The 25,118-nt window shown below is 39.3% G+C and overlaps 1 protein-coding gene across 2 annotated transcripts in view; it reads right to left on the reverse strand.

Annotated features, from left to right (window-relative positions):
• Positions 1-25,118, reverse strand: part of cpn1 (carboxypeptidase N, polypeptide 1) — a 157,972-nt gene that overhangs the window by 103,719 nt on the left and 29,135 nt on the right. For both annotated transcript variants that reach the window (XM_071392564.1, XM_071392563.1), the window contains exon 2: positions 15,047-15,243. In XM_071392564.1, the coding sequence (XP_071248665.1) occupies positions 15,047-15,243 (197 nt within the window). The remainder of the gene's footprint in view (positions 1-15,046; positions 15,244-25,118) is intronic.

Here is a 25,118-nt window from a genome sequence, read left to right on the forward strand (position 1 = left end):
CGACAACCGCGGAAGCATCTATTCTATGCAACAAACATCTGTACTCCTGACATATCCATTACAACAGACACTATCCAGAGCCGCTGAGAAAGTGACTACTACGAAAGACATTGTGACTTCTGGGGAATTTAACCAGAGACTCTCTGATGAACTGACTCTCCAGCAGACGGACCGGCGATTCCAACAGAGAAGACAAAAACAACATACAGGTGTAAATATATACATTGCAATTATTCTCGAATGAGCGGCCGTTCTTGTGCAAAAGATTAGCATTTCAAATAATATAATTATCAACTGTGTGTAGTAAATCCATTTTGTCTCTTCCATGCCGTCATACCGGTTTAGCCCACTAGGGACTTATCAATGCATTGTGCTAGTAACCAATATATACTGTTTGCTTGTTATATATTTCTGTGACTAGTATGTTAGTAAATAAATAATTAGGCCAATTTGTATATCGCTGATGCATCATTTAGGCTAGGGTTTGTGCAGATATGCAATGGTTTGCGACATTCAGTAATGAGAACTGATGAACTAATGATACATTAATAGAAGACTAATAGAGAAATAGAAATAGAGACTCTATCGGGAAAAAGAGACTCTATAAATATGTTCCCGTGGTGCCCCGACTTCCTTGTTAATTTAAATTACATGATTAGTTTAATAACCTCTTGTCACTATAGGGGGTGCTGTTTCAACTTCGACATTTATCGTTCCCAAATTAAACTGCCTCGTACTCAATTCTTGCTCGTACAATATGCATATTATTATTATTACTATTGGATAGAAAACAATCTCTAGTTTCTAAAACCGTTTGAATTATGTCTGTGGATGAAACAGAACTCTTTCTGTAGCGAAATTCATGACAGGAACTGCGAAGGTCTGAAAACGAGGCTCTGTTCTCAGATCAGTTTAAAGCTCTGTATGTATCCTATGGGTCGACATGAACTGCACCCACCTTCCCCTGGATGTCAGTAACCAATGAGAATTGGAATGGAGTTTCTACGCAGATCTCAGACCTTATAAAGCCCCAAGGAACGGCGGGAGCTCTCTTTTTGACGTTCGTCATGACGCAAAGCAAGACCTCAGGATGGCATTTTGAAACGCTCAGTTATCGGCCTTAGATATATCCGTCTGTAATTTAATTCGATATAGGTGTTAGAAACATCATAACGAAGTTATTTTAAACCGAGTTATATCAGTTTATGCGAGTATATTGCCATTTTCGGAATTTCCTTAGTATTGCGTTTTGAACATTTGGGCATGTCTGCGCCACATAGCTATTGTTAGCTGCTAGTTCCAAAGTTGAAGAGGACGTTTTACAACCGAGCAACGATTCTTTTGGACAAAGGACAACTTGCCCAAGATTCTGATGGAAGCTCGTCCAAAAGTAAGAGCTATTTATGATTTTATTCCGTATTTATGTGGAAAAATTAAAAAGGATTTGTCCGCCATTATTGCGGCACTGGTCTGGCTGTAACGCACACTGTATGTCTAGTAACGTTAATTTTAAAAATCTAACACAGCGGTTGCATTAATAACTAATGCATCTTTCATTTGCTGTCCAACCTGTATTTTTTAGTCAAGTTTACGATTATTTATCGATTAGATTAGGTGCCTCTCCAAGATGGCGCCGGCCAGAATGCATGAAATGCTGCTACTGATCACATTGTATAACCACGATTTGTGCTGCTAAATATGCACATTTTCAAACAAAACCTATATGCATTGTGTAATATGATGTTACAGGACTGTCATCTGATGAAGTTTATCAAGGTTAGTCCAATTATATATATTTTGCTGGATTGTTACGATCGCTAACATTTGCTGCTGGTAAATGCGGTTGTGTTTCTGGCTATTGTGGTAAGCTAATATAATGCTATATTGTGTTTTCGCTGTAAAACACTTAAAAAATCTGACATATTGGCTGGATTCACAAGATGTTGGGCTTTCATTTGCTGTACGCTGTGTATTTTTCAGAAATGATTTATGATGAGTAATTAGGTATTTGACGTTGGTCTCTGTAATTATTCTGGCTGCTTCGGCACTATTTCAGATTGCAGCTGCAATGTAGAACTGTGATTTATACCTGAAATATGCACATTTTTCTAAAAAAACATATGCTATACAATAAATATGTTATCAGACTGTCATCTGATGAAGTTGTTTCTTGGTTAGTGGCTATTTATAACTTTATTTGGTCGAATTTGTGATAGCTACTGATGGAGTAAAAAAACTGGTGGAGTAAAAAAACTGGTGTCTTTTGCTAACGTGGTTAGCTAATAGATTTACATATTGTGTCTTCCCTGTAAAACATTTTAAAAATCAGAAATGATGGCTGGATTCACAAGATGTGTATCTTTCATCTGGTGTCTTGGACTTGTGATTTAATGATATTTAGATGCTAGTATTTACTTGTGACGCTATGCTAGGCTATGCTAGTCAGCTTTTTACTGATGGGGGTTCTCCCGGATCCGGGTTTGGGAGGAATTAGAGGTTAATCACATAATAATAATTACACATAGACAATTGATTTGATAAAAGAACAGTCTTCACATTTAATGATAGTCCAGACACAACAGAGGGTAATATACTGGACCGGCATGCCTTGTTATTCGATGAAGTTTAATATCTTTTAGGTGTTAGAAAATAAAAGCAAAAAAGGGAAGAAAGAGGTGAAGGCACAGCAAGGCACAATAGAGGAGAGCATGTCTCCATCTGTCTTTATGACCTTATGCTACAGTACAACTCTATGTTAGTGATCCTAAGTAGTTGGAGTCATTCAGTACTCACCATCACATTTACTTTTCCTCAGCCAACAAGACAAGTAACGAACAGCAAAATCACTAGCCTATGTCAATCTACTATTGTAGAAAAGTTTAGGCTACCTATTCTATTGGTCAGCTTTTTCTGAATACTTTCCGAATGCACTGCATGTATGACTTTGAGACTGCAAATAATATTGGAGATATGGCCAAAGAGTAACTAATACCGACAATTAAGGTAAGAATAGATATAGCTATAATGTTCTACTTCTGTTTGATGAAACTGTCACATAATTATGCTATTGTATGTACATATAGAGCATTGGTTTGAATAGCTAGCTACGGTTGAGAGGTTGGTTTGATGCGCTATAAATGTTTGTAGCTTATCTCACTTGAATTTAAATTGTGGATATGGGTGAGATAACAAAACTATATTGTGGGTTAGTCCCATTTTGCCATACCTCAAAAATCACATGGTTGTCACACCTCCCTTGGAGGTTGGAGAATGTTGTATTGCAAAAATGATTCGAATTGTCCGCTGGTTCCCAGAGGCAAGATTACAATTGGACGTTACATTTCAAGAACCTGTCCCCTACTCACCTGTAGAAGGGGTGTTATGTGCTTCACCGTTTTCCATCTGGGTAGATGTTGCTTTCAAGTGCTAGTGTGGCCAACAGACTGCGATTTATATTTATTGAAATTGAAAGTGGATTACGCTGGTAAAGTGAAATGTCACAACATCTTCTAGATCGCTCTGGTGACAAATATACTTTTTTCCTTGTCTCCATTCGTCCACATGGCTGCTGGATATGCTTTTCTACCAATGAAAATGTTGTGAAGTTTACCCATTATTTCGTTTTTGTTAAGACCAAAAAAATGGAGGCAATGGGAGAACATATTCAAGGAAGTAAATACATTTAAACAATGTTTAAAAAATGATGTATTGTTAGCTAGATAGCTGGCTATGTTAGGACACTTTGTAGGCTAACTCAACTGAGCTGCTAGCTAGTTAGCTAACTTTACACACTGTTTAGCAAAGTGAATTAAATGTCATCAGCTAGCTAGCTAACTTTTTATTAGCTAGCTATCTTATTGTAATCATTGAAAATTAAAAACACTGTCTCCTATTGTGTAGATAAGAGGTTGAAATTGCAGCCCCAGCTGTCAGTAAAGGGAAAGTGTAGGCTACTGGATAGCCTAGGCACAATCGGCTTCCTAAGCTAGCTAGGATAGGCGCTGTTACTTTTGTGGGAGGATATTCCCTAGAGGGGAAAACTTTGAGGACAGAGATATAATAGCAACATAATATTCAGTGCTGTCTAATTTGAGTATAATGAAGCCTGTTTATTCGAGATGTTTTCTGTCCTCGGATATGGAAAGCTGTGAAAGCCTGTTTGCAGATGACGTGAGAGGTCTCAAGGAATGTCCCAAGAGACTAAGGGTTATACAGTATGTGTAGGCTTACCTACGTTTGCAAATGTTATATATCAGTGGAGCAAGGTTGGCCACCGCTGGTATGGAGTTTTTTTTGTTCACCTGAAATAATGCTTTCGTAATAATAGCCTACTTGTTACTACTCAATTATCTATTGTTGTTTAGACTAAGAGATCAAATCCTTATATACTAGTTAGCTTATTTGTACATTTTGAAGTGAAGTGTTGATTAAACTATTATTCAAAATTAACTAGTGTCAAATGTTGCTTAATCACATATCACAATACTGCAATAAAAAGGGGAAGGGTTCTGTCTCTAATGTGTCTGTTTTTCTGTGTTGTATTCTCAAAATGTGATCAAATCAAATCAAAGTTTATTTGTCACGTGCGCCAAATACAACAGGTGTAGACCTTACAGTGAAATGCTTACTTACAGGCTCTAACCAATACTGCAAAAAAGGTATTAGGTGAACAATAGGTAGGTAAAGAAATAAAACAACAGTAAAAAGACAGGCTATATACAGTAGCGAGGCTACATACATACACCGGTTAGTCAGGCTGATTGAGGTAGTATGTACATGTGATATGGTTAAAGTGACTATGCATATATGATGAACAGAGAGTAGCAGTACCGTAAAAGAGGGGTTGACGGGTGGTGGGTGGAACACAATGCAGATAGCCCGGTTAACCAATGTGCGGGAGCACTGGTTGGTCGGCTCAATTGAGGTAGTATGTACATGAATGTATAGTTAAAGTGACTATGCATATATGATAAACAGAGAGTAGCAGCAGCGTAAAAAGAGGGGTGGGTTGGGCGAGGGACACAATGCAAATAGTCCGGGTAGCCATTTGATTACCTGTTCAGGAGTCTTATGGCTTGGGGTTAAAAACTGTTGAGAAGCCTTTTTGTCTTAGACTTGGCACTCGGGTACCGCTTCCATGCAGTAGTAGAGATCTGAAGAAGAGAATAGCTAAACTCACACATTGTTTACATGCTGAGCTATATGTTCTCAATTTAAAATGATACCAGTAGACAAACCATATACCAGATTTTGCACATGTCTTTTTAAGTGCTGACATAAAATTGTTTAGTGCAAATCCAACCCTTGTAATTTAGGTACAGTATGAAAATAAGGAGACATTTATGCTACAGGAGATGAGCATTACAGGTAACATTTTATGAGGTTAATTTTATTTCATTAATTTTAGCAATGTTATTTGCTAAAATATTGAAGTTATTCCCATAGATAGACAGTACATGGTTGCTCTATGTTTCACTGACCCCGAATAAGCTAGCGACTGGTCTAACACAGCTAACCTTTCAGGTCAATAATATGCTGATTTTATTAAAATGTTGTTGGCTTTATAATCGTGAGGGAAATTGAACTAGCTAGTAGTTTGTTAGTTATACCTAGCTAGCTTACAAGGTTAGCTGACTTCTCAAAATGAAACTCATTGTGGCTAGCTACTGTACTACTTGTCTTTACAGCCAAATATCACTTCAGAAATATATTGACATGGTGTAATGGCTGTCAAAGTCGTTCTCCTCCTCAGACGAGGAGGAGCATGGATCGGACCAAGATGCGGATTGATAATTGTACATGTTTAATGTAAATAACAAGAAAACACTACAAACTACAAAACAACAAACGTGACATACCTCAAAACAGTCCTGTGTGGTCCAAACACTGACACAGGAAACAAACACCCACAAAAGCCTACTGCCTATGGCTACCTTAAATATGGCTCCCAATCAGAGACAAATGAATGACAGCTGTCTCTGATTGAGACCCAATCTAGGCAGCCATAGACATAACTAGACAACCTAACAAACACTATCCCATACACATACAACACCCATAGACTAACCAAACACACACAACATACAATGCCCACCCCAACTCACGCCCTGACCAACTAAACATAATCAAAATAACATAAAAATAGGTCAGGAACGTGACACATGGCCAGCGTTGTACACCATTTGTGATCCGTTTCAGAAAGCTAGGCATATGTCGCACGTCACTACTTCACAGGAGAGGCATTTGAACGTAAACATTTTATTTTTTAATCAAAATTCGGTTTCATTTGCAGAAATAACTTCTGGTACATGTGAACTTTCATGTGCCTTAATAACAAACTTGTATGCCATCTGTATATATGAATACAACATTTTAATTACGAGCCTAGTTGTTTAGCCATGTAAAACGGCAGGAACCTTCCCGCTAGCCATGATTGGCAGAGATAATGGATGGACTGGACATGCTGAGAGATGAGTTCGGATTAGTCTGACGCTTCTGTCTATAACAGGAGCTGCTCAGTGTGTGTAAATAATACTTGCTTCTGCAGCTTTTTTGAAAGATATCATGGAGAACTGCAAAAGTCTTGCTACTGCTGCTACTGCTCTCAACAACATTGCTGCCCTGAACTAAGCAGGCGCTATCGAACCAAGATCAGTCGGAAAAAGTTGTGATGGACTACTTTCTGGACAACAAAAGCTGTTGAGAAGCCTTTTGGACCTAGCTCTGACTCTGAAATTGAATTAGACGATGAGTAAATCCCTCATTTGAAGTAAAAACTTTTGAATTGAACCAGACATTGTAGAGTCTTCTGATGACATTCATGGGGAAGAAACGTTGATCAACAGTGTTGTTTTCACGGAAGTTGAACAAGTTTTGAAATCAGTGGAATTTTCTAATTTTGTCAGGAACTCGTTTTCATTGGAAGTTTAAGCATAATGTTAGATAGCTAGCTAATGTTAGCTGATTGGATTGCAAGCTAACGTTACGTGTATGATCTGTGTAGTAATATTATACTTATCTCAAAAACCCATTTGCATTGCTAGTTATAGCCTAATGTTAGCTAGCTAGCTAATATTAAACCTAGTTGGTTAGCTTTAGCTACCTGCAGATTCATACTACAGCATTTCATGCATGGTCGCTAGATATGACCATCGGTTTGCATTGCTAGTACTGCAAATTGTATCTGTTTCATTAGTTGACATTGTAACGTTATTTGCTAGCTATCTAGCTTGCTAGCCAGACTCCCGGGTTCACGTCTTTTCCGAGCAGCCCAGCTATGGTGCAAGTTGGCTAGCTGGCTAGCTAACTCATATACCTTGACAACACTAACCCTCAACTAGCCTAGTCGCTAGTTGAAAACATAAACGGAAAGTCAAATTCTCTCACAATTATAAAGCCAACAAAATGTTAATAAAATCAGCATATTATTGACCTTAAAGGTTAGCTGACCAGTCACTAGCTTATCCAGGGTATGTGATGCATATACAGTACATGGTTTCTCTATGGGAACAACTACAATCATTTTGCGAGCAACATTGCTAAAATGAGTTAAAATCAATAAAATAAACCTCACAAAATGTTACCTGTAATGCTTATCTCCTCTAGCTTAATTGTCATCTCCTTGTTGTCATACTGTACCTAAATTGCATGGTTTGGATTTGCACTGAACAATTTTATGTCAGCACTTAAAAGGCATGTACTGTACAAAATCTGGTATATGGTTTTCCTCATATACTGTACATTGTTTACTGGTATCATATTAAATTGAGAACATATAGCTCAACATGTAAACACTGTGTGAGTTTAGCTATTCTCTGCTTCAGATGACAGATACGGCCCATAAGGTTAGTAATGCCATCATACTGTAGGCCTATGGCTGCATTGGTGATGCATGCCATATGATATGCTGCTAAATGTTTTCACATAGCTGCTATACAGAGAAATAAAACAGATTGGAGATCTTACAACTAGATAAAAAGGAAATGTTCATTTGAGAATACAATACAGAAACACAGACACATTAGAGACAGAACCCCTTCCCTTCTTTGTTGCAGGACTGTGATATGTGATTAATCAATGTTGACACTAGTTCATTTTGAATAATAGGTTAACAATTACAACATATTTAAACACGTCAGCATCCCGGAGTCGCCTCTTCAATGTTGATATTGAGACTGGTGTTTTGCGGGTACTATTTAATGAAGCTGCCAGTTGAGGACATGTGAGGCGTCTGTTTCTCAAACTAGACACTCTAATGTAGTTGTCCTCTTGCTCAGTTGTGCACGGTGGCCACCCACTTCTCTTTCTATTCTGGTTAGAGCCAGTTTGCGTTGTTCTGTGAAGGGATTAGTACACAGCGTTCTACGAGATCTTCAGTTTCTTAGCATTTTCTCGCATGGGATAGCCTTCATTTCTCAGAACAAGAATAGACTGACGAGTTTCAGAAGAAAGTGCTTTGTTTCTAGTCATTTTGAGTCTGTAATCGAACCCACAAATGCTGATGCTCCAGATACTCAACTAGTCTAACGGCCAGTTTTATTGCTTCTTTAAATCAGCACGACTGTTTTCAGCTGTGCTAACATAATTGCAAAAGTTTTCTAATGATCAATTAGCCTTTTAAAATGATAAACTTGGATTAGCTAGCACAACGTGCCATTGGAAAACAGGAGTGATGGTTGCTGATAATGGGTCTCTGTACGCCAATGTAGATATTCCATAAAAACATCTGCCGTTTCCAGCTACAATAGTCATTTACAACATTAACAATGTCTACACTGTATTTATGATCAATTTGATGTTATTTTAATGGACAAAAAATGTGCTTTTCTTTCAAAAACAAGTGACCCCAAACTTTTGAACGGTAGTGTAAGTTAGTTGTAAAAATGTAAAACGCTAAAAGCATTGTATTTGGGACAAATCATTTACTAAACTCTAATCCTCAACTAAATCTTGTAATGAATCATGTGGATATTGAGCAAGTTAAGGTGACTAAACTGCTTGGAGTAACCCTCGATTATAAACTGTCATGGTGAAAACATGTTGAAGCAACAGTAGCTAAGATGGGGAGAAGTCTGTCCATAATTAAGTGTGGCTCTGCCTTCTTAACCCTCTAGGGACTGGAACTGGAGAATCTTTTCATTATGTCCTACCACAAAATGATCTACCCTATCCAGTAGCCTACACTCCCTTTAATGACAGCTGTATCTGCAATTGTATCCTCTTCCATGGCTGTTATCAACAAATGCATTTACAATGATTACATCAAGATAGCTAGCTAATACGAAGTTAGCTAGCTGATGACATTTAATTCACATAGCTAAACAGTGTGTAAAGTTACCTAGCAGCTCAGTTGAGTTAGCCTACAAACAGGCCTACTGTAGCCAGCTAGCTAGCTAGCTAATAATATGTCGTTTTTTAAAACATTTTAAACATGTATTTACTTACTTGAATAGGTTCTCCCACTGCATCTGTTTTTTGGGTCCTTACAAAAACAAAATAATCGTCAATCTTCTTAATACTTTAGGTGGTACCGAATTGCAGGAATTACAGCCATGTGGATGAATGGAGACATGGAAGAAAAAATGTGTTGTGACGTTTGACTTTACCAGAGTAATCCACTTTTAATTTCAATAAATACAAATCACAGACTGTCGGCCACACTTGATAACTTGAAAACTAGCCCTTGAAACTAGCAAAGGCAACAACTAGCCAGACGGATAACAGTGACACACATAACACACAGCACCCCTTCTATGGGCGTGTGGAGGGAGGGTTCTTGAAATATAACATCCAATCAAACTGTTTTTGCAACACAAAATTCTAAAGGTGTGACAAAGACGTGATTTTAGAGGTATGGCAATGCGAGACTAAGCTACCCAGTGTGTGGGTTGGTAACACTTACATTGGTTGCTCAACTAAAGGTTTTGAGATTATGCTGCAGGATTTAGAGGTAATTTGTGGTTTAGTGCGGCCCCCTGCGTCACTGCTCCAAGGGGGAGTTAGAGCATTGATTATGCTTACTGGAAAATACTCTTTCAAAATTAATGGAAGAGGCAAGTGGACGGAGAAAAGACAGCATTCAGAGGTCAAGACAGCGCTGCTCTGAGACAAGCATTGGTCTTGATAAATCAATGAGATTTTTAATTTCACTGAATCTCCATTTGGGTATTGGTTAGACTACAATTAGAGTGTGGAAATGTTAGGATTATTTTGCTCTTACTGTAGTACTGTAGCCTACTCCAGACCGGTCAGGTTGTACAGCGCCATTATGGGCTATTAGCAGGACAATAGATGCTTGCCAAGAAGGAGGGTAGGGGGAGAATTGTATCGTCAAATGTATTTCTTAGTTAGGTTCGCTGTATCACAAACGGCCGTGATTGGGAGTCCCTTAGGGCGGCGCACAATTGGCCCAGTGTCGTCCACGTTTGGCCGGTGTAGGCCATCATTGTAAATAAGAATTTGTTCATAACTAACTTGCCTAGTTAAATAAAGGTTATGTTGTACCATGCCATATTTTCCTGACGGAAACCCAGAGGGTTTCGTTTTCCGTTGTTCTTGGAATAGAAACACCATAATATTTATCAAATTAATTAAGCTACATTTCTTAAAATCATTCCCAAATACTATGTTCTTACAAAAAAAGATTTTAAATTCTCTAGTACAGCCAATATTGAAGACTATCAAATGCTTCTCAAAGATGTCCTTTGGTGGTCAAACTAGCACTAACTAGCATTAATGTCAACACTGGTTGATAATCAAATAACGTGCCATAGAATTCTGCAGCGGCCCGCATGGTGTGCTGCAGTATGACGCAACTTTTACAGGAAGAACCACTGTAGGGCTGGTATGTACGAAGTCATTATGAATTTAAAAAAAATCTTGACATACTCTCCAGATGTTTGTTATTCTTAGATGGTGAGTGTAACGTGTTGAATTTCATGTTGTATAATTACACAAAACCTGAATAGTTCCATGATTGATATTACTGTACATTGTTTTTTATTGTTGTGAGTGCCCTTTTCAATGGTGCACACTTCCGTCTCCCCCTGTATTCCCCCTCATAAACATCACCTGCCCCTCATAAACATCCCCTGCCCCCCTTACCTCTTGCCGCCTACAGTAGCGATGTGGAAGAGGTAGCTTACTGTAAAATTGTCCCATGAAAATCAATCAATGTAATTTAAAACAGTTGAGTTTATATGGTTACTGACAGTGTATTATAATGGCATTCCTTCATTATATTGTGATATATATGCATTTCAGTCATTTATGAACGTTTTGTCTTGTAACGTGTGCCTATTGTACATGTAAGATAGCTACTGTATTTTATACTGTACGCTACATCGTCATTGGGGTAGCATGGCTATTCATGTCCACTTTCGATGTGAATTTGTACTTTGCAGAGGAGTTGGCATATAAGGGCACCACAGCATTTGTTTATGGATGTTTTTCCTGTCATTATCAGAGAAGAAAATATAAACACCAACCCTGATCCTTTTGGTCATATGTAAGCTGATCAAGGCAATCTACACCGGTCACAAATGCAGCTGCCACTGTATTGAAGCCATTGGATGCAGTTTATCATAGTGCATTTTGTATCAGAATGTAGACTGGACCTTGTTGAAGTCGTAGATCGTTGTATTGCGCTCTTTTTGTCTATAAAGCCCCCTTGCATAAACTTCCGACATACCTTACCTCATTGTTAACCTATAGATGTACGGCCTACTGGACCCGGGCTAAGGGATTGCTAAATCTGGAGGTCCACTGACTTGGGGAAATCTGCTTTTAGTTTTTTTGCACTTACACCTACAATACACTTAAACATTTGAGAAATTGGTGCCTCTAGGGAGAGCTCTACAACTAACCTTATTCAGCTTATCAACCAGCTAATTATGGGAATCATGTGTGCTAGATTAGGGTTGGAGTGAAAATCTACAGGACGGTAGCTCTCCAGGAACAGGGTTGGAGATCCCTGCTATAGGGCATTTCAGATGGTTGTTAGGGGACCTTTATACTGAAGAATGTAAAATGTTCTTTATTATTGTGTTTTGCTTTTTGTGTGTTGTGTATTATAACATGTATTTTAATGTGTATATGAATGTGTAGTTTAATGTGTTTATTGTATTTTGATGTGTATTGTGATATTATACAGGGCTTATCTGGAAAAGAGATCTTGGTCTCAGTATTGACTCCCTGTCAAAACAAAATGTTAAATCATATTTTTAAAGTTATTTTACTGTAACAGTTGCTTGTTTTCCATTTCACTTGATTAAAAGCCTTCAGTAGGCTACCCTTACCCTACTGGTTCAACAGCAATACGTTGTCGTGTGTCTTTTATATCTTGGCCATGCAGCCATGTAGCCATTCCATAAAACGTATTTAAATCATCCATTCGTGTGAGAGCCTTGAATTTAAAATATACTGCACATCCTAAAATATATACATCCTAAAATATATACCTGCATACTTCATTTAACTTGTTCAAGTATCCATCCCCATTTCCAAAGAGCGGTTACCAAAGATGCGCTCCTCCAAATGTATTTAAATTACTCAGTCCTATAATGCAGTATCAATGGTAGGCCTAGGCTATATCTTGCTTACTGAGAATGTGCCTCACACATAAAATGACATTTACTGGAGCCTAGTATTTTTTTATTTTAGGAGAAGTGCATGTAGGACATACTCATTGAAGCCAATTACAATGTTGACTGCCAACACTTCAAACATATTGAGCACAAACTGGATATTTTTTTTGACTGTTGCTATTACTCGTTACTGTAGCCTATACTATTAAATTATCTGTCATATCAATCCACAATGGACTAAGACGAGAATATTATGTGCCCCAGCCGAATTGGAGTAGATGCCAACGCAAAGACCGTCAATAACCTACAGAACTTGAGACAACCACATGCAATATTAAGCCTTAAAACACTTTGATTGGCCAGTGAGTAACCAGCCCTCGTCACATCTACAACTAATTTATTCATCAAAATCTAGCCCTTTTGCACCACCGCCAGCTATTGTGCTCATAATATGAAAAAATAAATAGTTCTGACACACCCCTGGACCTTTAGCGCTACCACCAGCGCTAAGATTTACCATTGTTAAAAGAGCCCTCAGAGCAGGCGAATACACAGATTCTACCGATGAAATTAAAGTGTGCTCGTTCTAGCTTGTGGTGAGGAGATTTTGGATGTTTATGACACAATGTATTGTTGTTAATATAGTAATGACTATATACAGTGGCAGAGCTAGGTGAATTGCCCATTAAAATATGTATGTATGTACAAACACAGAACAGCAGTGTCTTCACTTATAACTTTGGTTGACATGCCCAAAAAACGCACCCAGTGAGAGACAGCAGGACAGGTGTATAGTTGCAGTTAAAATGATTGGCACCCTGACACTTTACAATGAGTGCAATGGAGCAGAATGTTCTGTTTTTTCTTTTCAAAATTGGGTGAATGGATATTTTTACCCTGTATGCACCTGCAGCTTACCACAGGTGAGATAAATTACGCAGTAAACGATAATCAGTTGCCTCCAACCAGTATTTTGAATTAAATAATTTAGTCCAGGTCATTGTTTGACTTTGAAGTGGAATACATGTGTGAACACCAAACGTTTTTTCAAATTCAACTTATTTTAAAAGAAATAGTGAATGCTGCAAGGGTGGCAATATATTTTACCACAACTGTGTCACCCAGAAAACTTTCCTAACGGAACTTTTACTATATGGATTCAGTGTATTTTCTGTGTCAGTTGTGCCTCTGCTAAGGATTTCAGCTATGGTCAAAAACTATTTTATAAAAGAAAAATCTTAAGCTAAGAAGGGGGATACTTTTTGACTTTGACCAATGCTGTTTATTTCTTGCTGTGGCCTACAATTCTGAGCTTCCAGAATTACAACAGTGAATTCTAGGCTATAGTGATATGGATTGTAATATGTCACTGGACAATGACAATGTTTCCACTTTAGTGGTAGATGTTAGCAACAGATGACGTGGTGTTCTAATTCAAACAATTTAAGTTGTTATAGCAAATAGCAAATAAATGCTAGTGTCACTAAAAACTGAGAAGGTGGTAATGAGGAAAAGTATAGGGATAGGTTTCCACACAGACAACATTTCCGAACACACTTCTATGGAAGGACCACCTCTGCAAAATCATGATTAGTCTAAATAAACCGTGACGCTATCCAGTGTATCATAAAAATTGTTTCTCAAAATACCAGACAGATTTAACATTGTCATTTATTTAACATTTTGTGCCAGTTTCCCGGACACAGATTAAGCCTAGTCCTGCATTTAATTGCTAAGCCTCTCTCGTGGACAAACTATGTAAACATAAATGGTACTGTAGAATCTGTCAAGAGACTATGGGATACATCGGATAACGAGCAGCAGTTGTTCCGGTGCTTGGGCTTTTTGTCAATTGTTATTTGGAAGTATCAGGATAGTGCGAGGGTGTTTTTTAAACTGGGGATGTGGATACGCCGCAAGGCTATTTTTCCCACAGCAGACACTTTAAATATCGAACTTAGCCATGCTTGAAATATCAAACATTGCCGTAGCCAGTTGGCAAGCATGCGAAAATGTCTCTTTTGCCAATCATTTTTAAAGAACAACTGCCCCTAAAAACCAACTTCTCATTTAGAAAACAGCATATATGGCATAGATATGAGTCAGAAACATTTATTTTACTGTCAAAATTGACTACAAAGTGTAAATAGGATCATTTGGGTCAAAAAATCAGTCTCATCTAAAACAGAGTTTTGTGAGACTTGTGGTCATGACTGCATCACAACATAAATTGTAATCATCAATCAATTGCAGCTGCACATGACCCAATCGTAATGCCTGTTGTAAATTTGGCTGTGAGTTTTCGTTTCCGAGGGTGGAGACCTCTAACACGGCTCCCCCTAGAACTTAATCGAGCATCTGACCAAATTATGCAAGATTTTTGTTCTGGGTTAATCATGACAGTCACGAGAGACTAGTGTGTTCACAACATCAATAGAACTGATGAACATCACAGTCAGTACCTGGTTGGCAGCCACTTCATAACCATCTGGGTTCATGGTAGGCAGGATGTGGATGCGCGTGTCATGGATGAGGCGTGTGATCCTCTGGTTTCCGGCCCGGTATTCCTCACACAGGAACTGGGAGAGCTGGATCAGCAGCTCCCGACCTAGCACCTCGTTCCCGTGCATGTTCCCCACATACTTGAACTCGGGCTCCACTGAAAAACAAGAGTCAGGTGGCTGGAGGTCAGGAGGGCTAATTAATGAAAAGGTCATAGATGCTCACATCCCCTTAAAGTGCTGTGTATGTAGAAAACTAAAACAAGCAACCCCTCACCCCAACACTACCCATTAACCCTCCCCGGCTACTCAGTCTGCCACTCTATTTCTGCAGTTTTGTTTTTGTCAGAACACTGTGGAGCAAGGGCAAATGTTAGCGCCCGTTGACCCTGTTAGATGTTTAGAGAACTGGTGTGTGTGTTAAGCCACATATTGTCATGTTCTAACGCCGTTCTTCAGTAGAATCCATCCCTTAGGCCTTTCACTCTGACACAGCAGCATTTGATCAAGTGAGTTGTTGAACTGACAACACAGTATCTCTTGAATGTAATATTGATTCAATAGAAACACAAAGAGTACATCAGCCAACAAAAGACAAAGAACAAGTGACATGATTAGATTATTTAGCTAGTGTCACCTGTTTTATGTAGGTAAAATACAAACTTATTAGGTTAGCAACTTACCATGATAGATGTTTACTCCAAAAGGAATTGGATTACTTTATTACTTCACCCTATGGTGGGTAAAAAGTAGCTTTCTACCCACCAAAGGGTGGACAGATCTCCAGTTCTCCTTATGGGAATTGAGCCCTAACTTTTTCCGACAGATATGCTGCTAAAAAAGTAGCTTTTTACCCACCATTGTTATGTTGGACGATGTTGGAGACTGGAGAGCACTTGCAGCAAGCACAATTGCAACTTTGATTGTCTTCTAACATTGCAAGACAGTCAAGTGAGTTTTAATATTGTGAGTTTTAATATAATACTGCTGAATGGCTAAATTGTAATGTGAATGTAGTGCTATGTATGTATTTTTATATCTGTTATGTATTTTTCTTTTGTTTAATTTTTGGACCCCAGGAAGAGTAGCTGCTGCCTTGGAATTTACAGTACAATATCAGGTATTTCTACAGCTGCACCGTTGAAAGCATCTTGACTGGCTGCATTACTGCTTGGTATGGCAACAGCACCGCCCTTGATCGCATGCCGCTACAGAGGGTGGTGCGGACAGCCCAGTGGGGCAGAGCTCCCTGCCATCCAGAACCTTTATATCAGGCAGTGTGAAAGGAAAGCCCGGAAAATCACTAGACTCCCACCCAAGCCATAGACTGTTCCCTCCGATTCCTCACGGCAAGCGGTACCAGTCTATCAAGTCTGACACCAACAGGCTCCTGAACATTATTATTATTTTTTCACTGTCTCTATACACAATCACAGGACTCTACGCACTCATGCTCACTGGCACTCCAACACACACATAACATGCACTACAGAGGGTAGTGCGTACAGCCCAGTACATCACTGGGGCCAAGCTTCCTGCCATCCAGGACCTACAGTATATACTAGGCAGTGTCAGAGGAAGGCCCAAAACATTGTCAAAGACTCCAATCACCCAAGTCATAGACCGTTTTCTCTGCTACCGCATGGCAAGCAGTACCGGAGGGCCAAGTCTAGGTCCAAAAGGCTCCTTAACAGCTTCTACCCTAAAGCCATAACACTGCTGAACAATTAATCAAATGGCCACCCGGACTATTTGCATTGACCCCACTCCCACCTTTGTTTTTACACTGCTTCTATTCCCTGTTTATTATCTATGCATAGTCACTCTACCCCTACCTACATGCACAAATTACCTCGACTAACCTGTACCCCCGCACATTGACTCTGTACCGGTACCCCCTGTATATAGCCATAGTATTGTTATTTTATTGTGTTCCTTTTGTTTAAATATTTTTTTTAACTTTTGTTTATTGAGTAAATATTATCTTAACTCTATTTTTTAAAACTGCATTGTTGGTTAAACAAGTCAATGCCCCATAATTTATTCTCTGTCCACAGTTCCTGTTTTTCAGTTCTTTCACCGTGTCATGGAACACTCACACATCCCTCAATTCTACTAAAAGAGGCCTTTCAGCAAAAAAAATGCAAGCTCAGCCCTGGTTAAAAGTGTTACCACAGGAACTCCCAGCTGTCAAGCTTTTGTCACAGTGGCGGGTGGTGTTAAAAACAGGTATATCACTACATTTGTCAAACTGCATCCATTTTGGATAGTAATTGTTTATTATTAACCTATTTTACTTAAATTGAGTCTTTAGAAAATAAACAAACAGCCAAACATGCTCACAATAAATGCTGATTCAGTTGTGGTCCACAACAAGCCTATTAGCAAATAGAAGTACAGTGGACTATTTCTCCTATACTAAGCACAATATGTAGAAATCACTCCGTCATTGCCTGGTTGCTAAAATTCTGACATTTCTGTTTATATGACAAAACAAGAAATGTATAGTGTAGAGAATCATTGCACCATCTAAACCACTGAAAATCATATTTCCTTTAGACCTATTCCATGGACTATCAGTTTTCCAAAACACTAAATCACAGCACAAAATAAAACTGCTTCAAATTAGAGAGTCAAATAATGAGTTTACATTTCATCTCACCAGGAAAACCCACAATATATGCCATTTCAAAAAATATTCTCACTCTTCTTTTACGATATACAAAGAAACAAAACAAACTAATAAATATACCTCTTGAGTTTGAAAAACATGAATTTAGTACAAGAGATTCGCACAATTATCTTGCAATATCCTACCCACAAAACTAAGGACCTGATACTCAATTGTTTATGCATTTGTTGTAATTAAAGACTTGGTAAAAAAATTATGTGAACTTGAAATCATGTTTATAACGTTTGTTACTCTCATCGATTAATTGTTCCTTGAGCACTACATTATATCCTTTAGGCAAGAATTTGCAGGAATTGCAATATACTTCATATGAAGTGTTACAAATTCAATACAGTTACATATTTAACAATAACGGTAGGACCTCAGTGAAAATAACACATCAGGAATAGCGTGTTTGGAAGATTAAAATCCTTAACTTTGAATATAAATTAACTTAAAACTTGCATCAAACATTTGTGGAAAATACAGTGCTGTAAAGGGTGTGTGTTGGTGGCAGGGAAGTCTGGCGCAGGAGAACAAACTTGGTGTAAGTGGAGTCGTTAAATAAGTGCACACGAAACTCCAAAAAACAAAATATACAAAATAACAAAAGTGGGTACAAAACCTGTCACACACCAACACAAAACTTGCACATCACATACAATCAAACAATCTCCGACAAGGACATGAGGGGAAACAGAGGGTTAAAAACACAACATGTAATTGATGAGATTGGAACCAGGTGTGAAGGAAGACAAGACAAAACCAATGGAAAATGAAAAATGGATCAGTGATGGCTAGAAGGTCGGTGACATCGACTGCCGAACACCGCCCGAACAAGGAGAGGGACCGACTTCGGCGGAAGTCGTGACAAGTGCAATAACATTAATTTTGTAACAATTAAGCCAGATACTAAACTCAGCAAAAAATGAAAAGTCCCTTTTTCAGGACCCTGTCTTTCAAAGATAATTTGTAAAAATCCAAATAACTTCACAGATCTTCATTGTAAAGGGTTTAATAAACACTGTTTCCCATGCTTGTTCTAATAACCATGAATAATTAATGAACATGCACCTCTGGAACGGTCTTTAAGACACTAACAGCTTACAGACGGTAGGCAATTAAGGTCACAGTTATGAAAACTTTGCATTATCTCTTTCGACACGATAATTGGAGAAGCCTGGTGGCTGAACCGATTCCGACAACTTATCCCGAGAGAGCCATGTTTCCGTTGAAACAGAGAATGTTACAATCTCTGATGTGTCTCTGGAAGGCAGCCCTTGCTCGCATTTCATTTCATCTACCTTGTTGTCAAGAGACTGGACATTGGCTAGTAGTGTACTCGGGAGCGGTGTGCGATGTGCACATCTACAGAGCCTGGCCAGATGGCCACTTCTTCTGTCCCTTCTGTGGCGTCATTACTTGGGTCGCCTACTGGAATTAGCTCCATTGTCCTGGGTGGTGGTCCAAACAGAGGATCCGCTTCGGGAAAGTTGTATTTCTGGTCGTAATGTTGATAAAGTTGACGTTGCTCTTATATCCAAATCAAATCAAATTTATTTATATAGCCCTTCTTACATCAGCTGATATCTCAAAGTGCTGTACAGAAACCCAGCCTAAAACCCCAAACAGCAAGCAATGCAGGTGTAGAAGCACGGTGGCTAGGAGAAACTCCCTAGAAAGGCCAAAACCTAGGAAGAAACCTAGAGAGGAACCAGGCTATGAGGGGTGGCCAGTCCTCTTCTGGCTGTGCCGGGTGGAGATTATAACAGAACATAGCCAAGATGTTGAAATGTTCATAAATGACCAGCATGGTCAAATAATAATAATCACAGTAGTTATCGAGGGTGCAGCAAGTCAGCACCTCAGGAGTAAATGTCAGTTGGCTTTTCATAGCCGATCATTAAGAGTATCTCTACCGCTCCTGCGGTCTCTAGAGAGTTGAAAACAGCAGGTCTGGGACAGGTAGCACGTCCGATGAACAGGTCAGAGTTCCATATCCAATAGTTCTTCCTGGCTGTATGTAATATGACATTAAAAAAAAGAAAATACTGCAAAGTTTCCTAAGGACTAGAAGTGAGGTGACCCTCTCTGTCGGCGCAATCTTGTACATAGCACTGGTGGTCAGTAGTTGTGTTATTGTGTTAGTAGTTGTGGTCAGTAGTTTAGGTCAGTGTTCATTCGTTTTTGTAAGCAGGTGTGTGGTTCTGTAGTTGTGGTTAGTAGTTGTGTGGTTGTGGTCAGTAGTTGTGTTCAGTAGTTGTAGTCAGTAAAACATGTTGTGTTCAGTAGTTGTGGTTCAGTCGTTGTGGTCAGTAGCTGTGTGGTTGTGGTCAGTAGTTGTGCTCAGTAGTTGTGGTCAGTAGTTCTGGTCAGTAGTTGTGTTGTTGTGGTCAGTAGCTCTGGCCAGTAGTTGTATGGTGAGTAGTTGTGGTCAGTAGTTGTGTAGTTCTGTTGCAGGTTCTTTGGGCCCTACTGTATGGACTTGGTCAGTAGTTGTGGTAAGAAGTTGTGTGGTCAGTATTTGTGGTCAGTAGTTGTGTTGTTCTGGTCATTTGTTGTATAATTCAGTAGTTTTATGGTCAGTAATTGTGTTCAGTAGTTGTGGTCAGTAGTGTTGGTCAGTCGTTGTGGTCAGTAGTTTGTGTAAGTAGTTGTCTGGTTCATCAGCTGTGGTCAGTAGTTGTGTTGTTGTGGTCAGTAGTTGTGTAGTTATGGTCAGTATTTGTGTGATTGTGGTTAGTAGTAATGGGTTAGTAGTTGTGGTCAGTAGTGGTTCGTAGTCGTGGTCAGTAGTTTTCGTTATGGTCAGTAGTTGTCGTCAATAGTTGTGTGGTTGTGGTCATTAGTTATGTGGTTCAGTAGTTGTGTGTTGTTGTGGTCAGTAGTTAAAGTGAGTAGTTGTGGTCAGTGGTGGTCAATTTGTGTTAAAAGTTGTCTTGTATTTACAGTGAATGGAACGTTAGAAGTTACGATGTCACAATGGGGATATTTCAAATGTTGAGTAAATCCTGTTCAAGGAGATGGAGGACAAAATAAAGAACAAAAGTTTTATCGTTTTATAAAGTATAAAATATGTCCAAAAGTTATATACAAGCAACCAGTCTGCATGTTTGAAAATGTTAACAGTGTTTCTTGCTTAAATGGTGTAGCGTGCTAAAGAATAAGAAGAAGTATGTCAATGTTTCAAGTGGGGGCTTTTGCTTCGCAAGCCCCACAATATTGAAATCCAAGAAATACAACAGGATTTCACCAGCTTCAATGTTTGAACCCCTAATAATGAATCAGAATAAACACAATAATGTTTTACCAGCTTCACTGCTGAATCTCTAATAAAAATGAACCAGAAGAACCAAAGTATTCAAATTTTGGTTCAGGCACAACACCACAAATCCCTCACTGTGTAGGGCTGTCTATCTGAAAGTGTCAGGATTTGAACCCGAGTTGACATGGGTTGGCATGAACTCAGAGAAATGATAGTCAAAGCTTTTATTTCAGGCTATTTACCAAAAAATAAGTCCTGGATGCTTTGCTAGCAATAAAAAAACAAGAAATCCACATGGGCCGACCACTTGGATCCCGGTCTGCATAACTGTGCAGCGCCCATCATTGTTGGCTCAATTACCAAAATGTTTTATTGTTATCAGGAAATATTCCAAAAGTACGGAATTCAGCTCTTGTGCTGCCACTCCATAAGGACGGGGATAGTAGTGATCTTAATAATGAATTGCCCCATTTCAAGGCTTCCTTGTCTAGTTAAGATTCTTCGATCCCTGATAAATGTATAACTTTGCTCTTTTTTATATGAGAAATCTATTTTGAATGTAAACCAATCAGGGTTTAGGCCTGGGCATAGCACTATTACATTTAACTAGGCAAGTCAGTTAAGAACAAATTCTTATTTACAATGACAGCCTACCCAGGCCAAACCCAGACCGATTGTGCATCACCCTATCGGACTCTCAATCACAGCTGGATGTGATTGATGTGAGTGATGCCTCTTGCACTGAGATGTGGTGCCTAGACCACTGCGCCACTCTGGAGCCCTAAAGTAACCAAATCCCTTACCTAACCGTAACCATTTTAAATGGCAACTTCGATTGGGTAGGGATATCCAAAGGATCTTGAATAGCAGGTAACTGTGACTGTTCATCATCTGAGAGCTGTATCCATGAATACTGGGCAGGGGACACAAGATAAGAGAGACTGGTGTGAGAAACAGACAGTGGCCTGACCATGGAATCAGGAACTGGAATACTATTATGACATAGCCTGACAATAGATCACAGAAAAAGGTTATTTTCTGATGGAAATGTTGCTGCTCTCGGATCACCATTTGACCATACCTGACGTAGAGTCTTGAAATGCTGTGCATAGTTCCCTCTTCTCACAAGGAAAACATTTGCCTCAAGGACCCACAAGGTCTGCCATGATGGATTTTCTGCCATTTAGAACTTTTTCAAAACACTTAAATGACATCTCCTCCAGAACAACAGGGCCGATCCGGATTAAACGTGATATATGGCATCTATGGACCAATGTGTTTCAACACAATATTTTCCAGATTAGTATGTCAAACAACTGACCAATAAACATTAATGCGGTCATGGTCTGGCACATAAATGCATATAAATCAGACACAGATATTTGTATTGTAACCAAACTTGGTACACATGTTCCAAACCGTGTCAAGAGTCAACATATGCAAGCACATTCAGATTGACCACACGGTGGCGCTACAACAGGAACATGTTTATATCTCTTGATCTGTTTGACTCAGTGTTTAAATTGTAAACCTTTGTGGTTATTGTGTTGTTGTGCTTCCCATTTGAGGTCTGGATTGTGATTCCTAGGATTTTTGTGTGGTGTCAAAATCTTACTAATTGTGGTAACTACCTCTTTTGCTATTCAAAGGTTATTCAAAGGTGCTGTCAGGAGAAACACTTTCACTTCCAAGGCTACAGATGGAGAGACGGAAAAGTTTGTCATAAGGTGGCTGGAGCTTGCACCAGACAGAGACGGAGGCAGAGCAGAAAAATAGACCCAGAGAGACAAAAATACATTTACAGAGCATTCGGAAAGTCTTTCTACATTTTCTTACGTTACAGCCTTATTCTAAAATGGATACACATTTTACAAAATGTCTCATCAATGTACACACAATACTTCATAATGACAAAGTGAAAACAAGTTTGTAGAATTTTTAACAAATAATAAACAAATAAAAAACAGAAATACCTTATTTACATAAGTATTCAGACCCTTTGCTATGAGACTCGAAATTTAGCTCAGGTGCATCCTGTTTCCATTGATCATCCTTGAGATGTTTCTACAACTAGGAGTCCACCTGTGGTAAATTTAATTGATTGGACATGATTTGGAAAGGCACACACCTGTCTATATAAGTTCCCACAGTTGACAGTGCATGTCAGAGAAAACACCAAGCCATTGGGTCGAAGGAATTGTCCGTAGAGCCCCGAGTCAGGATTGTGTTGAGGCACAGATCTGGAGAAGGGTATAAAAATATTTCTGCAGCATTGACGGTCCCAAAGAACACAGTGTCCTCCATCATTCTTAAATGGAAGAAGTTTGGAACCACCAAGACCCTTCCTGGAGCTGGCCACCCGGCCAAACTGAGCAATCGTGGGAGATGGGCCTTGGTCAGGGTGGTGACCAAGAAGCTGATGGTCACTCTGACAGAGCTCCAGAGTTCCTCTGTGGAGATGGTTGTCCTTCTGGAAGATTATCCCATCTCTGCAGCACTCCACCAATCAAGCCTTTATAGTAGAGTGGCCAGTTGGAAGCCACTCCTCAGTAAAAGGCACATGACAGCCTGCTTGGAGTTTGCCAAAAGATACCTAAAAGACTCTCAGGCCATGAGAAACAAGGTTTTCTGGTCTGATGAAACCAAGATTGAACTCTTTGGCCTGAATGCCAAGTGTCACGCCTGGAGTAAATCTAGCACCATCCCTACGGTGAAGCATGGTGGTGGCAGAATCATGCTGTGGGGATGTTTTTCAGTCGAAGGGACTGGGAGACTAGTCAGGATCGAGGGAAAGATGAACGGAGCAAAGTACAGAGAGATCCTTGATGAAAACCTGCTCCAGAGCGCTCAGGACCTCAGAATGGGGCAAAGGTTCACCTTCCAATAGGACAACGACCCTAAGTACACAAACAAGACAATGCTGGAGTGGCTTTGGTACAAGTCTCTGAATGTCCTTGAGTGGCCCAGCCAGAGCCCGGACTTGAACCCGATTAAACATCTCTGGAGAGACCTGAAAATAACTGAGCAGTGACGCTCCCCATCCAACCTGACAGAGCTTGAGAGGACCTGCAGAAAAGAATGGGAGAATCTCCCCAAATAAAAATCAAATCAAATCAAATTGTATTTGTCACATACACATGGTTAGCAGATGTTAATGCGAGTGTAGCGAAATGCTTGTGCTTTTAATTCCGACAATGCAGTAATAACCAACAAGTAATCTAACCTAACAATTCCACAACTACTACCTTATACACACAAGTGTAAAGGGATAAAGAATATGTACATAAAGATATATGAATGAGTGATGGTACAGAACGGCATAGGCAAGATACAGGTGTGCCGAGGTTGTAGTGTCATACCCAAGAAGACTCAAGGCTGTAATCGCTGCCAAAGGTTCCTCAACAAAGTACTGAGTAAAAGGACTGAATACTTATGTAAATGTGATATTTCCATTTCTTTTTTTGAGTACATTTGCAAAAGAATATATAAATGTTTTTGCGTTGTCATTATGGGGTGTTGTGTGTAGATTGATGAGGGGGAAAAAAACATTTGATCCATTTTAGAATAAGGCTGTTACGTAACAAGTGTGGAAAAAGTAAAGGCGTCTGAATACATTCCGAATACACTGTAGATACACACATACAAACATGTAAGGCAGAGGTGGGCAACTCCAGTCATCGGGGTCTGATTGGTGTCACACTTTTTCTCCATCCCTAGCAAACACAGCTGATTAATCAAATTGCATTCTAAACTGAAGATCATGATTGTAATATTTATGTTGTGGAGAAATGACCAGGCAGGAGACGGGGAGTACAGTTAGTTTCGTTTAGTCAAAAACCCCTCATGCTCTACAGCCCCCGGCCCAATAGTGGCAATCTGCATTTCCTATTAGGTGTAGTAACATATCACTGCCGTATTACATTACTGCTTAGTAACAGCATAGTAACTAATCTAAACAGATGTAGATCACAGATGCTACAATGATTAGGTAATTATTGGAGTCAGGCTGGTAACTCTAATGAACTTATCCTCTGCAGCAGAGGTAACTCTGGGTCTTCCTTTCCGCTGGCGGTCCTCATGAGAGCCAGCTTCATCAT

This window comes from Salvelinus alpinus, chromosome 3 (assembly GCF_045679555.1).
Source record: "Salvelinus alpinus chromosome 3, SLU_Salpinus.1, whole genome shotgun sequence".
NCBI lineage: Eukaryota > Metazoa > Chordata > Actinopteri > Salmoniformes > Salmonidae > Salvelinus > Salvelinus alpinus.